Source organism: Lepidochelys kempii, chromosome 23 (genome assembly GCF_965140285.1).
Source record: "Lepidochelys kempii isolate rLepKem1 chromosome 23, rLepKem1.hap1, whole genome shotgun sequence".
Classification (NCBI taxonomy): Eukaryota; Metazoa; Chordata; order Testudines; family Cheloniidae; genus Lepidochelys; species Lepidochelys kempii.
Genome location: NC_136402.1, coordinates 2,305,919 through 2,319,446, shown reverse-complemented (window position 1 = coordinate 2,319,446; position 13,528 = coordinate 2,305,919). Strand labels below are relative to the sequence as shown.

At 42.7% G+C, this 13,528-nt stretch overlaps 1 protein-coding gene across 1 annotated transcript in view; it reads right to left on the bottom strand.

The window, feature by feature from the left end:
• Nucleotides 1-10,535, bottom strand: part of ZNF541 (zinc finger protein 541) — a 54,184-nt gene extending 43,649 nt beyond the window's left edge. Inside the window, exons 1-3 of the mRNA XM_073321740.2 lie at nt 10,168-10,535; nt 8,590-8,833; nt 5,565-7,380 (exon numbers count right to left, since the gene is read on the bottom strand). Coding sequence (XP_073177841.2) covers nt 5,565-7,380; nt 8,590-8,833; nt 10,168-10,471 — 2,364 coding nt within the window. The 5' untranslated portion in view covers nt 10,472-10,535. The remainder of the gene's footprint in view (nt 1-5,564; nt 7,381-8,589; nt 8,834-10,167) is intronic.
• Between the last annotated feature and the right edge of the window lie 2,993 nt (nt 10,536-13,528).

The following is a 13,528-nucleotide window of genomic DNA, read 5'->3' as shown; positions in this document are numbered from 1 at the left end:
AGGGGGTGCCTGTACATCAAGGAGTATTTCAGGCAGGACTGCACGGAGGGTTCCAATAAGAAATGGTGCACCTAAGTTATCGTTCTTATTGGAACAAGGAGGTTAGCCTGGCCTCTGATTGATACATGGCTAGATTTACCTCGCTGCACCTTCTCTGTGAGTGACTGCAGTGTGATCTAGAGGAATGAGTCCCCTAGACAAGGGAGGAGGCAAATGAGTACAAAACAAATCTGGTCTATTTCTTGTTCTGACCCACTCCATCTATCTTTTACATCTTTGGCTGGCAGCAGACGGTGCAGAAGGACTGCATGCCATCCACATCTCATGGCTGCTCGGCAGAAGATGGTACAGTACGACTGCTAGCCATCTTCATCTCTTGCCTGCCTGGCAGAAGATGGTACAATACGACTGCTAGCAATCCTCATCTCTTGCCTGCCTGGCAGAAGATGGTACAGTATGACTGCTAGCAGTCCGTATCGCCTGCCCGCTCACCATAAGACGGTTCAATAGGACTGACTGCAGGACTAAAGAGAATGACCTGGTCAGGTCACTCCAAATTTAGTCCCTGCGCCCATGTCTGCCCAGGCGCTCCCAGCCGACGTGGCCAGGAGCACCTCGGACACGACGAGGACGACTACCAGTCGTATTGCACCGTCTGCTGCCAGAAGGCAATGGGTTGCTGCTACTGTGCAGCAAAGCCGTACCGCGTCTGCCAGCACCCAGGAGACATAGGGTGACGGTTACCTGAGCGGGCTCCATGCTTGCCGTGGTATGGCGTCTGCACAGGTAACTCAGGAAAAAAGGCGCGAAATGATTGTCTGCCCTTGCTTTCACGGAGGGAGGGAGGGAACGGGGGCCTGACGATACGTACCCAGAACCACCCGCGACAATGTTTTAGCCCCATCAGAGTGCTCCATTGTGACTGCTCTGGACAGCACTCTCAGATGCCCGATTGTTTGCTGTTGCTCTGACGCCGGGAGGGGCGCTTACAGGGTTGGCTTCAGGGAGCTAAAATCAACAAAGGGGGTGGCTTTACATCAAGGAGTATTTCAGGCAGGACTGCACGGAGGGTTCCAATAAGAAATGGTGCACCTAAGTTTTTGTCCTTATTGGAACAAGAAGGTTAGCCTGGCCTCTGATTGATACATGGCTAGATTTACCTCACTGCACCTTCTCTGTGAGTGACTGCAGTGTGATCTAGAAGAATGAGTCCCCTAGACAGGGGAGGGGGGGAAGCAAATGAGTACAAAACAAATCTGGTCTATTTCTTGTTTTGATCCACTCCATCTATCTTTTACATCTTTGGCTGGCAGCAGACGGTGCAGAAGGACTGCATGCCATCCACATCTCATGGCTGCTCGGCAGAAGATGGTACAGTACGACTGCTAGCAGTCCGTATCGCCTGCCCGCTCACCATAAGACGGTTCAATAGGACTGACTGCAGGACTAAAGAGAATGACCTGGTCAGGTCACTCCAAATTTAGTCCCTGCGCCCATGTCTGCCCAGGCGCTCCCAGCCGACGTGGCCAGGAGCACCTCGGACACGACGAGGACGACTACCAGTCGTATTGCACCGTCTGCTGCCAGAAGGCAATGGGTTGCTGCTACTGTGCAGCAAAGCCGTACCGCGTCTGCCAGCACCCAGGAGACATAGGGTGACGGTTACCTGAGCGGGCTCCATGCTTGCCGTGGTATGGCGTCTGCACAGGTAACTCAGGAAAAAAGGCGCGAAATGATTGTCTGCCCTTGCTTTCACGGAGGGAGGGAGGGAACGGGGGCCTGACGATACGTACCCAGAACCACCCGCGACAATGTTTTAGCCCCATCAGAGTGCTCCATTGTGACTGCTCTGGACAGCACTCTCAGATGCCCGATTGTTTGCTGTTGCTCTGACGCCGGGAGGGGCGCTTACAGGGTTGGCTTCAGGGAGCTAAAATCAACAAAGGGGGTGGCTTTACATCAAGGAGTATTTCAGGCAGGACTGCACGGAGGGTTCCAATAAGAAATGGTGCACCTAAGTTTTTGTCCTTATTGGAACAAGAAGGTTAGCCTGGCCTCTGATTGATACATGGCTAGATTTACCTCACTGCACCTTCTCTGTGAGTGACTGCAGTGTGATCTAGAAGAATGAGTCCCCTAGACAGGGGAGGGGGGGAAGCAAATGAGTACAAAACAAATCTGGTCTATTTCTTGTTTTGATCCACTCCATCTATCTTTTACATCTTTGGCTGGCAGCAGACGGTGCAGAAGGACTGCATGCCATCCACATCTCATGGCTGCTCGGCAGAAGATGGTACAGTACGACTGCTAGCAGTCCGTATCGCCTGCCCGCTCACCATAAGACGGTTCAATAGGACTGACTGCAGGACTAAAGAGAATGACCTGGTCAAGTCACTCCAAATTTAGTCCCTGCGCCCATGTCTGCCCAGGCGCTCCTGATCGACCTCACAGAGGCGACCAGGAGCACCTCGGACATGACGATGACGGCTACCAGTCGTACTGTACCGTCTGCTGCCACAAGGCAAGGGGTTGCTGCTACTGTGTAGCAATGCCGTACCGCGTCTGCCAGCACCCAGGAGACATAGGGTGACGGTTACCTGAGCGGGCTCCATGCTTGCAGTGGTATGGTGTCTGCACAGGTAACTCAGGAAAAAAGGCGCGAAACGATTGTCTGCCCTTGTTTTCACGGAGGGAGGGAGGGAACGGGGTCCTGACGATATGTACCCAGAACCACCCGCGACAATGTTTTAGCCCCATCAGGCGTTGGGATCTCAACCCAGAATTCCAATGGGCAGCGGAGACTGCGGGAACTGTGGGATAGCTACCCACAGTGCAACGTTCCGGAAGTCGACTCTAGCCTCCGTACTGTGGAAGCGCTCCGCCGAGTTAATGCATTTAATGCACTTAGAGCATTTTCTGTGGGGACACACACACTCGAATATATAAAACCGATTTCTAAAAAACCGACTTCTATAAATTCGACCTTATTCCGTAGTGTAGACATACCCTAAGGGTGAGAAGTTCATTATGTATAACTATTTAGCCCCTTATCTCTCTGCTGATGCAAGCAGTTAGGCACTAATTACTCCCAATTGAGAAAGTGATCTGTGCTATATGGACATCTGTCCATTATTGTACTGACTCATTTCACACAGCTCCCTGAACAGTCTGATGCTAGCAATATTTTATTACTGACCAGAGCCCAAGTTGAACCAAGAACCTAGGTGAAAGACTTTACAAAGCATCCTGTGAGACTTCATCTTGTTAAATCATTTTTAAACCTCTGACACTGGATTAATTAGTTTTTAATGCACTTTGAAATATGTAAAGTGCCATGTAAATGCTAAAGATTATTTTTGGTGAGTCCAAAGTTGTCAACACTAATAAAAAGATTTTAAAACAGGGGTGGGCAAACTTTTTGGCCTGAGGGCCACATTAGGTTTCCAAAATTGTATGGAGGGCTGACTAGAGGAGGCTGTGCCCCCCCCAAACAGCCAGGCGTGGCCCGGCCCCCGCCCCCATCCGACCCCCCCTGCTTCTCATCCCCTGACGGCCCCCCCCAGGACTCCTGCCCCATCCAACCCCCTGTTTCCTGTCCCTTGATGGCCCCCCCGGGACCCCAGCCCGCCCCCTGCCATCCCATCCAACCCCTCCTCTCATTCCTGACTGCCCCCCTGGAACTCCTGCCCCATCCAATCACCCTTTCTCCCTGACTGCCCCGGGAACCCCTGCCTCTGACTGCCCCCTGCCACCCCATCCAACCCCCCCTCTCCTTCCTGACTGCCCCCCCGGGACCCCTGACCCCATTCAACCCTCCTGTTCCCCGCCCTCTGACTGCCTCAACCCCATCCACATCCCCGCCAACTGACCACCACCCCGAACTCCCCTGCCCTCTATCCAACCCCCCTGATCCCTTTCCGCACTGCCTGGAGCACCAGTGGCTGGCAGTGCTACAGCCGTGCCACTCAGAGCACCAGGACAGGTTGCCGTGCCGCCCGGCTGGAGCCAGCCACGCCACCGTGCAGCACAGAGCACCAGGTCAGGCAGCAGCTCTGCAGCTGCACTGCCCAGCAAGAGCTCGCAGCCCCGCCGCCTAGAGCATTGAACTGGTGGTGCAGTGAGCTGAGGCTGCAGGGGAGGAGGAACAGCAGGGAAGGGGCCGGGGGCTAGCCTCCTGGTCCAGGAGCTCAGGAGCCGGGCAAGAAGGTCCCGCGGGCCGGATGTGTCCCATGGGCCGTACTTTGCCCACCTCCAATTTAAAAAAACACAGGGAAACAATGAAATCCAATAGCTAAGGCTCAGTACCTAGAGTTAGGAACCCTAGGTTCTATTCCAGACTGCAAATTAACTTAAAACATCACATAACATCTCTGTGTCCCAGTTTTCCAAACTATAAAACAGAGGTAATGTTAACCCCCTTCATGAACAATTATAAAGTATTTTCAGATCTCAGGTTAAAAGCACAGCTAACTGCCCCATATTTTTATTCATAATAAAACAAAAAACATAATTGATGTGCTGTTTAAAAGAATGTTGGACCCACTTTACCACACCTTTCAAGATGAAGTTTAATACAGCAACACTGACAAATAAAGTACAAGAAATAAGGATCCTGTCACACTACCAAGTGTGAAGGATGTCAGACTAAGCTTTACTGTTTTTGATTTATGAAAAGCAAAGAAATATTTCAGTGCAACCCATGGGAGCACTGAAAGATATCTTCACTGATTAGTGACTAAGCCTCATACATAATTCACTAGAAGAACTGAATGAATTATGAGCATTTCTCCCACATGTTAAAATAATGTAGTAATATGATCCTGACAAAGACATCTAGATCAACAGTAACTGTGAAACTATTTATTTATCCTGTGGAATACTAAATATTTTCAGAGCTGGGGATTTTTTTTTTTTTAGTCTGAAAAGAAGTTTTATTCTGCAACTACATTAACACTTGCTTTTGGATGAGCTGATTAGAGTCCCATCTCAATCCAGAAGCAGATTTCAACTTGATTCCTCTTGGCAACAAGTTATTAGCATAGTCTACTAGCACAGCCCTGTTAAAATGTGTGAGTATTTCCATTATAAACTGCAATCTTCTATACAAATTTGGTACAGAAGGTCTTAGTTTTAAAATAATTTCCCCTATATATTTACACCCTAATTTTCAAAAAGACTAGCTTACATGGTGGTTTGGTTTTGTTTTGTACCACAAGGGTTACAATAGTGGTTTCACTTCTCAGCTAAAAAATGGAGCCTTGTGTCACTGCTCCAATAATGTGTCACAACTTCTCAAAGGTTGGTAAATATCATTATCCTCATTTTAAAGATGGAGAATCTGAGACACAGAGGGCTTAATTTACAAAGTTATTTAGATACTTAAAGATGCAAAAGCACCCAAATGAGTTAGACACATACCTCCCAGTGACTTTCAATAGGAAAAGCCAGGATTTCTGACTCCTAATTCCCTGCTCTAACCATGAAGATGCCATCTCTGTTTTCTATTTATTTATTTAAAAGTTTTTATTTTATTCGCTAAAAAATAAAAGAAGATTTGAACATACCTGAATCCTATTAAAAATTGTTAGTTTGTGTTTCTTTTCAGTCACATGACTTGGTGAAGTACCAGGTAATGAAAAGGAAGCCATGGCCACTTGACTTGGAGAAGCTGTGCAAGACAGGTCAAACTTTAGCTTCTCTTTTCGGACACTGGACAAGCGGCGAGGCCTACCACTGCTGGACTGTAGTTTTCCACTTGTTCCTTTGCAATATCCTTCATTCTTCTCTTTGTTGCTATATACAGAAGTGTTATTTTCTCGCTGACGTGATTTCCCATAAGTAGAGTTTCCCAGGGCCTTATCACATACTGCAGTCTGGGGTTGGCTTGGGTTGTCAGTATCTTTGAATCCCACACACCCTTTCAAGGGTCTAGTCTGCTTGGCAGAGTAAACAGAGTCTGAATTTATGAAAGGGTCAGACAGGGACCGAGAAGACTGCAAAGTAACTGCTGCTTGCTGCCTTCCTATTTGGCCTTGTTCCTCACTAACAGATAACACATCCTTCTGATACTGGGTCAAAGTCTTTTGCATATACATGGGAGACCCTCCACGTTGTGTGTGCTCTAGAAGAGAGTGAATCACGTCAGCCTGCTGCTGCTGTTGCAATACATTTTGGAGTGGTTTTTCTACAGCCTGTTTCACCTCAGAAGTTGCTTTCTGTGATGGAGCCACCACCTGGGTGTGGGACAAAATGTGTTGAGATTTGGTGAACATTTGGAGCAGGTGCTGCTGCACTTGCAAATGCTCCTGGTTCACGGAGGATTCCATGAAAAGCTGCCTGAAGTGTGGGTTAGCATCATTCTGTAACACATTATGCTTCTGAATGTTCTGCCAGTGACAAGAATCAATGTCACATTCTTGTCTTTTTGTTGGCCTAAAGGCTTCCTCAAAACTGCTGAGCTTTGTTTCACCTGAGATTTCCCCTTGGGTCTTCAAAAGTGCGAATGACACAGCATCTGGACACTCATACATCTGTGCAAACGAGTCGAATGCATGAGAAGGTCCAGGAAACCCACCTGAAATATTCTGAGCTGCAACAGATGGATTGTGATTAATATAAACACTATTCCCTTTGCTTTTAGTACAAACTGGCATGTTTCTGATCCACTGAAAATTACTGCTTGACTGATGGGAGGAGTTTGCAGAAATCTTCTGACCTCTGAATAATGGAAAACAAGGTAAAGTGCTGTTTGGCCAATAATCCAGCCCTGTAGTCTCTAAAGGAAACTGTGATTCTGAACGCAGGGATGTATCAGTCAAACTGGTAACTATGTTTTCTCCTGGCGTGATCACAGATAAATTACCAGGATTTATTATGGCATACACATTAGAAGAGGTGGCATTCTTTTGGCAAGAATAATGCTCCTTCACCACGTTGTCACTCGTAGCTTCAAATAGTGCAGTCGTGCTAGATGGGATGCAAGAAACCTTATCAGCTACAGAGGAGCAAGACTGCAGTGAACCTTTCAAGTCCCCTGCAGACGATGCTGGAGTTGTTGGAAGCTTCTGATTTACAATGCTGCTAACAATACATTTCAGTAGGTCTCTGTTGGGCAGGACAGGATTTGGAGATTTGGATTCAGAGTGAACAGCCAGCCTCTCCATTCTCAAGCTACCTTGTCCTCTTTGGACAAATGCATCATGAGAAGGTGATGAGACCTTACAGGCATCTTCATCACAGGTGGCCTCCTTCAAGATAGACAAGCCGTGTTGCATTTCATAATGTCGAAGCAACGACCGATGGTCACAGTAACTCTTATTGCAACCCTGTTCTATACACATAAATGGTTTTGTTTTCTGATGTGTTAGCATGTGTCCACTCCTGAGGTAAAAAGACAAAAGACAGAAGAGAAGACTCATATTAAAATGACTAGCAGAAATTAAATCATTTCTTTCCTGAACTATTTCAGTTCTCACTTCTATGGTTTTATTAAATTCTGAAGGTCAAATTCTGCACTGACATATCCAGTGCAACTCCTACAGAACTCACAGGGGTTGGACAGAGTGTAAAACAAGGCACAATTAGGGCTCTCTAAAGCAGGAGGGGTCCACACAGCTGCAGCCCGACTGCTTTTTTTTTCACTCTAGGAAGAAGGATTACATCACTCCCACCCTCCATCACCTGCACTGGCTGCCTATCGCTGAATCCAATTCAAAACTGACCTTCTCAAAACTCTCAGGAAAGATGTTTTTTAACTGCCAGCACTGAGAAATTCAAAATTTCAAAGCAAATTTGATACAGAAACCAGTGACAAACAATGAATATGGAACACCACAATGCCCTTTCTACAGAGACACTTTTAGGGCGGAACAACATTTTAAAGGACACATATTAATTCAAAATATAGTAATACGGACTGAAACCTCCAGCCCGTTCCCTGGGACTGGCATTTGCACTGGTCCGATGTCTTGGACTTGATACAATTAGTCTGAACCAGCACTGCTACATCAAGAAACCAGAATAGACCACTGAAGGTCCAATACTTCAAGAACCACTAGAGATAGAACAAATGCCATACAGCATTTGAAACACTGAATCCCAGTTATTAATGGTGTGAAAATTTAATCTTTAACTGCAGTTCACAACATATTGGCTGCTGAAACCACACAAGAATTGGCTGTCCAGTACAAGTACTTCCAACACCAGTAAGCTTTTCCCTGGACCACTGAGCAGAAAGAAAAATAAAAGGCTCTTAGTTGCTATTGCACAATACAAGCTTACCAAGTCTTCTGTAGCTGAACTATGTCTTATATGGCTAGTTGAGGCCCTTCCTGCACCAATATGCTCTGGAAATGCTAGAACTAACTTGCTTCTGCTATTGATATAGCTTTGCAATGTAATTTGATGGGGTTTGCTGGCCTGACAAATGCCCACACCAAAGTACCAAAGTAGGGTAACTGTGCGTCTAAACCAAACTGAAACAGGAAAATGAAGTACTACTGAAGTGGATACTATCCACTCTGTTTCAAACATACAAACAAACAAACTGAACATAGTTTTATGCCTTTATATTAGTAAACGCCTACATACAGGTGGTCCTGCCGTTTAAAAGCCTTGCTGCAGATTTTACAGATGTATTTCCGTTCCTGGCTGTGAGTCAGGTTATGTTTGCTAAGAGAGCTGGCACTGCTGAACACCTTTCCACAGAGACTGCAATCCAGAACAGGATTTTGAGGAGAGCTGTGCTGATGCTTCCCTTTCCTGGCACTACCAGAATTGGACTTTCCTTCTTGTTCAACTTCTTTAGGTGCTGCTGGGACAGGAAGTCCCAATTCTAAATAAAGGGTGAAAGTTATACTCATTAGGTAACACACAGTATCTTAGTAAATTACCCCAATAATGTAAGGTTTCATAGATTTCTCTTTTTAATTCCCCTAAATTTTCTGTTGGGAGCCTAGTTACAGGGCAGGATAACTAGTACAAGCATGATGCACCACAGGTTTGTGTCTAACAATGTAGCCTGTGATCTGCAACACCACTGCTTTTCCAGGCCTATGTCCTCACCCAGCTCTGACAATGCACCTCAGTTGTGGCTTGCTATTTCAGTCCTGAATCTCTTGAGCAGTGTCAACTGACCTGAATTCTGCCACACTGTTTCCGCTTTTTTGGACAAAAATGGACACAGGAGACTCCTCCGAATTATTTTGCACTTGTGACCTTATCAATATTTAAACCAAGGTCACCAGAGATGACTGACTAGTTAATAAATTCATTGAGCCACTAAGCTTACATTGTTTTCATAAATCTAAGATTAATTACCTATGAACCAGAATGAAAAAGGAGAGAGGTAGATATACTACAAATTTTATCAGTTGGCCTAATCAGTTAAATAAAAGCACCAAATTTTATAAAAAAAATTCTATCATTCTCTTATTTGAGCACTCCTGCTTGTGTCTTTTTGTTTTTTCTGTCTTCAAATTTCCTTGAACTTTTGCATGATCACTGATCTGCATTAGCAGTGATGCTACCCTGTTCTTTCAAGGACAGTATTTTACTCAGGACATTCTCCTTTTAACTTCTAATTGCAAATTTTGGAGAAAGCCCATTCTTCTAAATCCATTTCCCAGAGAACTTGAAATGCAAAAATTAAACAGAATGTCTCTTCTATGCTTCAAGGAAAGCTAGTAATGTAAACGTTAGCAGCATATTTAGCAAATCTGTTATCTTAATGTTTTTAAATTTTCCATTTGCAGTTTTGAGATCAAGTTGCAAAGACTTTGAACAGAGAGTGTATTCCTAGTCATGGTACAATTTTAAGGAAACAGAGTCGTAGGGGAAATATTCCTATCCTATTTAATATTACAGTAATTATAAGTAACTATTTTCTATAGAGCTATAAATACACATGACAATTTATAAGACAAATAAAGACGCAAAATTTTCAAAAGCACCTAAGTGACTTAGAAGTCTTAAGTCTCATTTTCAAAAGGCACTTGAAATTGGGATTTAGGCTTCTCGTCATTTAGGGGCTTTTGAAAATTTTACCCAATGTCCCTGCCCCAAAGAGATTATCACTAGGTCTACTTTAGCTTCTAAATTAACTACTGAAGAATTTCTGGCTACACTGAACTGTAAAATTATAACCAAAGGAGATTCCAATGTACTCACCACACAAAGAAGGCTGTGAGCCAAAGTCAGACTCATCAAGGAGTTTAACAAAATCACAGTCCTTCACAGAATACAAAGACAGTGCATCTAAATTGTCCTCCAAAGTGTCATTAGCCATATCTGCAGCTGAAAGGCTAGGATCCATATCTAGGCTGCTTAGGCCAGTATACATTATGTCTCTTGTATCTGGACACAGCTTAAGGTTGAGAGTGTCACTACAGTTCAGCCCTTGACTCTCTGAAAATCCAGGAATATGCATCTCTGATTGGATGAAGTTTTCATCACTGAGGTGGTACTGGTCCATGTTTACCCACCTTTAATGTTTGGTCAGGGAATATGCTTTGGTTTCTGATAAACTAGGACAAGACTCAGAGCTTGAAAACTGCATTAGTGTATAGCAAGATTCCTAAACAAAAGGTAACAGGAAAAAGTTAGATAACAGAGATGAACAGATAATACATTTTAAAATGAAAGCAATACCAGTATTGATACATTAGCCCATATATATATAAACCAATCCTTATTATATAGTATTCTAGATAAATACTTCTGGTTTGTATTTTAGATGGAAATATGTGTTCAAATTAAAAGTGCTTTCAAACAACTGGAACTTTGTATGTGTGGTTAAATCCATTTTGCTCTTTAAGCTACACTGATCATCAGGAACAGATTTGGCAGAATTCATATTTTTTAAATATAAATTTGAGGGATAATATTGATGTTTATATTTAAGCATTTTTAATTTTTTATCAATTTAAATTTTCACAGTTGCACAAAATTATGGGTTTTAAGCATTGTTTTCTATTTTTATCTATTTAATTTTTCATAGTTGCAGGAAAATATGGGAGGGGTTAAGACAATAACTATTTAATGACCGGTTTCAGAGTAGCAGCCGTGTTAGTCTGTATTCGCAAAAAGAAAAGGAGTACTTGTGGCACCTTAGAGACTAAGCTACAGCTGTAGCTCACGAAAGCTTAATCTCAAATAAATTGGTTAGTCTCTAAGGTGCCACAAGTACTCCTTTTCTATTTAATGACAGTATATGTTGTGATTCAAAAAGTTAGTTTTACACCAGTTAAAACACAAACTGTCAACATCACATATCAAAACGTACAAAATAAATATCCTTAAATCAAACTCTAATATGCTCTCAAGCAGCAATTTTCTCACTTTTTCTATGCATAAATTACAATTATTATCAATGGCAATATTTTTCATACATTTGTGTATGTATGGTGAAATTGACATTTACCAATAAAAATCTAATTTTTCCAAGCCTAGTCATGAACAAGTGAAGTAATTTAAGCCTGGTTTGCCTTAAACTTGATTGATGAGAAATTTGATCTTGATGATATTATTTTAGGAAATGCAACCTGCAGAGAAGATATTCAAACCAAGTCTACACACTGTATATGAAAAAAATTCATGCACAATTGCACACAGCTAAATGCCAATAAGTGTATGTACCAGAACTAGTCCATAATTAAAATATGCCTGAATTATCTATGAAACCTGAAGTTCCTTACCAGCATCCAGTGCTGCTGCAAACATGAAAAATGTTACCATTTATTCACTACATCATTCCTAAAAAATCACTGAATCTCATGTATTTCAATGGGGTCAAAAGATGGTGGGACAACGACCCTGTTTATAAGTTTGTAACTTATGGTGCTATATGCCTAGAAAAAAGTAGGTCCAGGTTACAGAACCTGCAGAGAGGTGAATTTCATCCAGTCTGCAACATATCTCTCTCGAACAGGACATACAGATCTCAGAGGCACAGTTTTCACAACCACCACAAAAAGAATAGTTTATTGCTGCATATCTGAGAATAAAGAACTTCCTCATACTACTCTGACCAAGGGCAATATTATTTTCAAAGAATAGGTTCAAATTTTACAGGAGATGGAATAGTAAAAATGACACCTAATTTTTTTGTTATAAATTCTTTTTAGCTGTACATACAGCAATGTATATGTTGGGTATCCTTCCTTTGTTCCCCACTCTCACACCTTGAATAACAGGAAAATATTTAAATGCTCCCCAACCCCCAATTTTTAAGAAATATTTTCCTTTTAAAGTCAAATGCATTAAATTTCTTTTTCTTAAAAATGAGTTCTTCACCCTCTATATAGAAGCTTTCAATTGCTTTTCTTTCTTTGTTTTAAGAGACAAAGAAGGCTGGAAAACTGATTTTAATTTTTTTGTAATAATTTAATAAAGCTACTAAAATTACATCTAACACTTCCATAATGGGTCTGCTGCTCAAGCAAAGCTCTCATTTAAATCACTGGGAATTTTTGCCCAAGTAACAATGGCAAGAACAGGGCCAAAGAGTTAAGAAAAAAAATTATTTTGTTAAAACAGGGGCACTCAAATTTGCAGAACAGGGGGTAAAATTAACTTCTATTTCTATCTGTAGAGTGCCCATCACCATAGCATTTAATGCCCAGTCCTGCAAAATTTATGCTTAACTTTATGCAAATTGATCCCATTGATTTCAGTGAGACTACTCACATGCATAAAGTTAAGCATATGCATAAGCCTGTACACGATCAGGCGCTAAATTTGCCAGGAGCAAAAGCACGACGGCTAATTTACAGATAAAGGGCCCAGACATGACCACATTTATATCGGCAAAGCTACTCGTGTGAATCTGGGCTCAATCACATCAGTTTTTTAAACTACCAATAAACACACATAGCTCTAATAATCTGCTGACACTCTAATCTATTTTGTTAGATTAAAAGCCAGTTGCCTCCATTAACCAGCAATCAAAACCTGAAGCTGATTGATTTTGTCTTCACACAGCTACAGATAGAAGGCAGCTGTGGACTGCATTTTAGAACTCTTCGGTCCACAGGTCGCATTTTTAGGATTGTGAGCTGCTGGGTCAAAAGAATTGAGAGAATTTCAGTTACACACAGTATTTTTTAAATTCATCCTTTAAAAAAAAATTGGGGTGATAAGGAAACAAAATACCCTTAAAATCCACAACATCATTTATAATGGGTAGCGGGAGAATAAATACTTTTTAACGTTGTCTCTGAGGGCTGAAGACTAATAAATACATTATAATTGCAGAGCTGTTTGGAATTTTTGTTGTGGGGGTCTGAACTGCATATCAGTAAGAAGGCAGAGCACATTATAACCAGGGGGTTGTAACTAGGCAATTGAAGCAGCATGATAATGGGAGAACAGGGTATTAGGGACAGAGAAACATGACAGAAAAGCTGAAGTAACTATGTTTATGCTGTCAAGAAAGAAGATCCTGAGTTTATCCTAGGGCATGTCCTCCTCATTCTCACACGAAGAATAAGAGAGATGGTGGAAGCTGCCCTTGTTTGAACTGAGGTGAGGA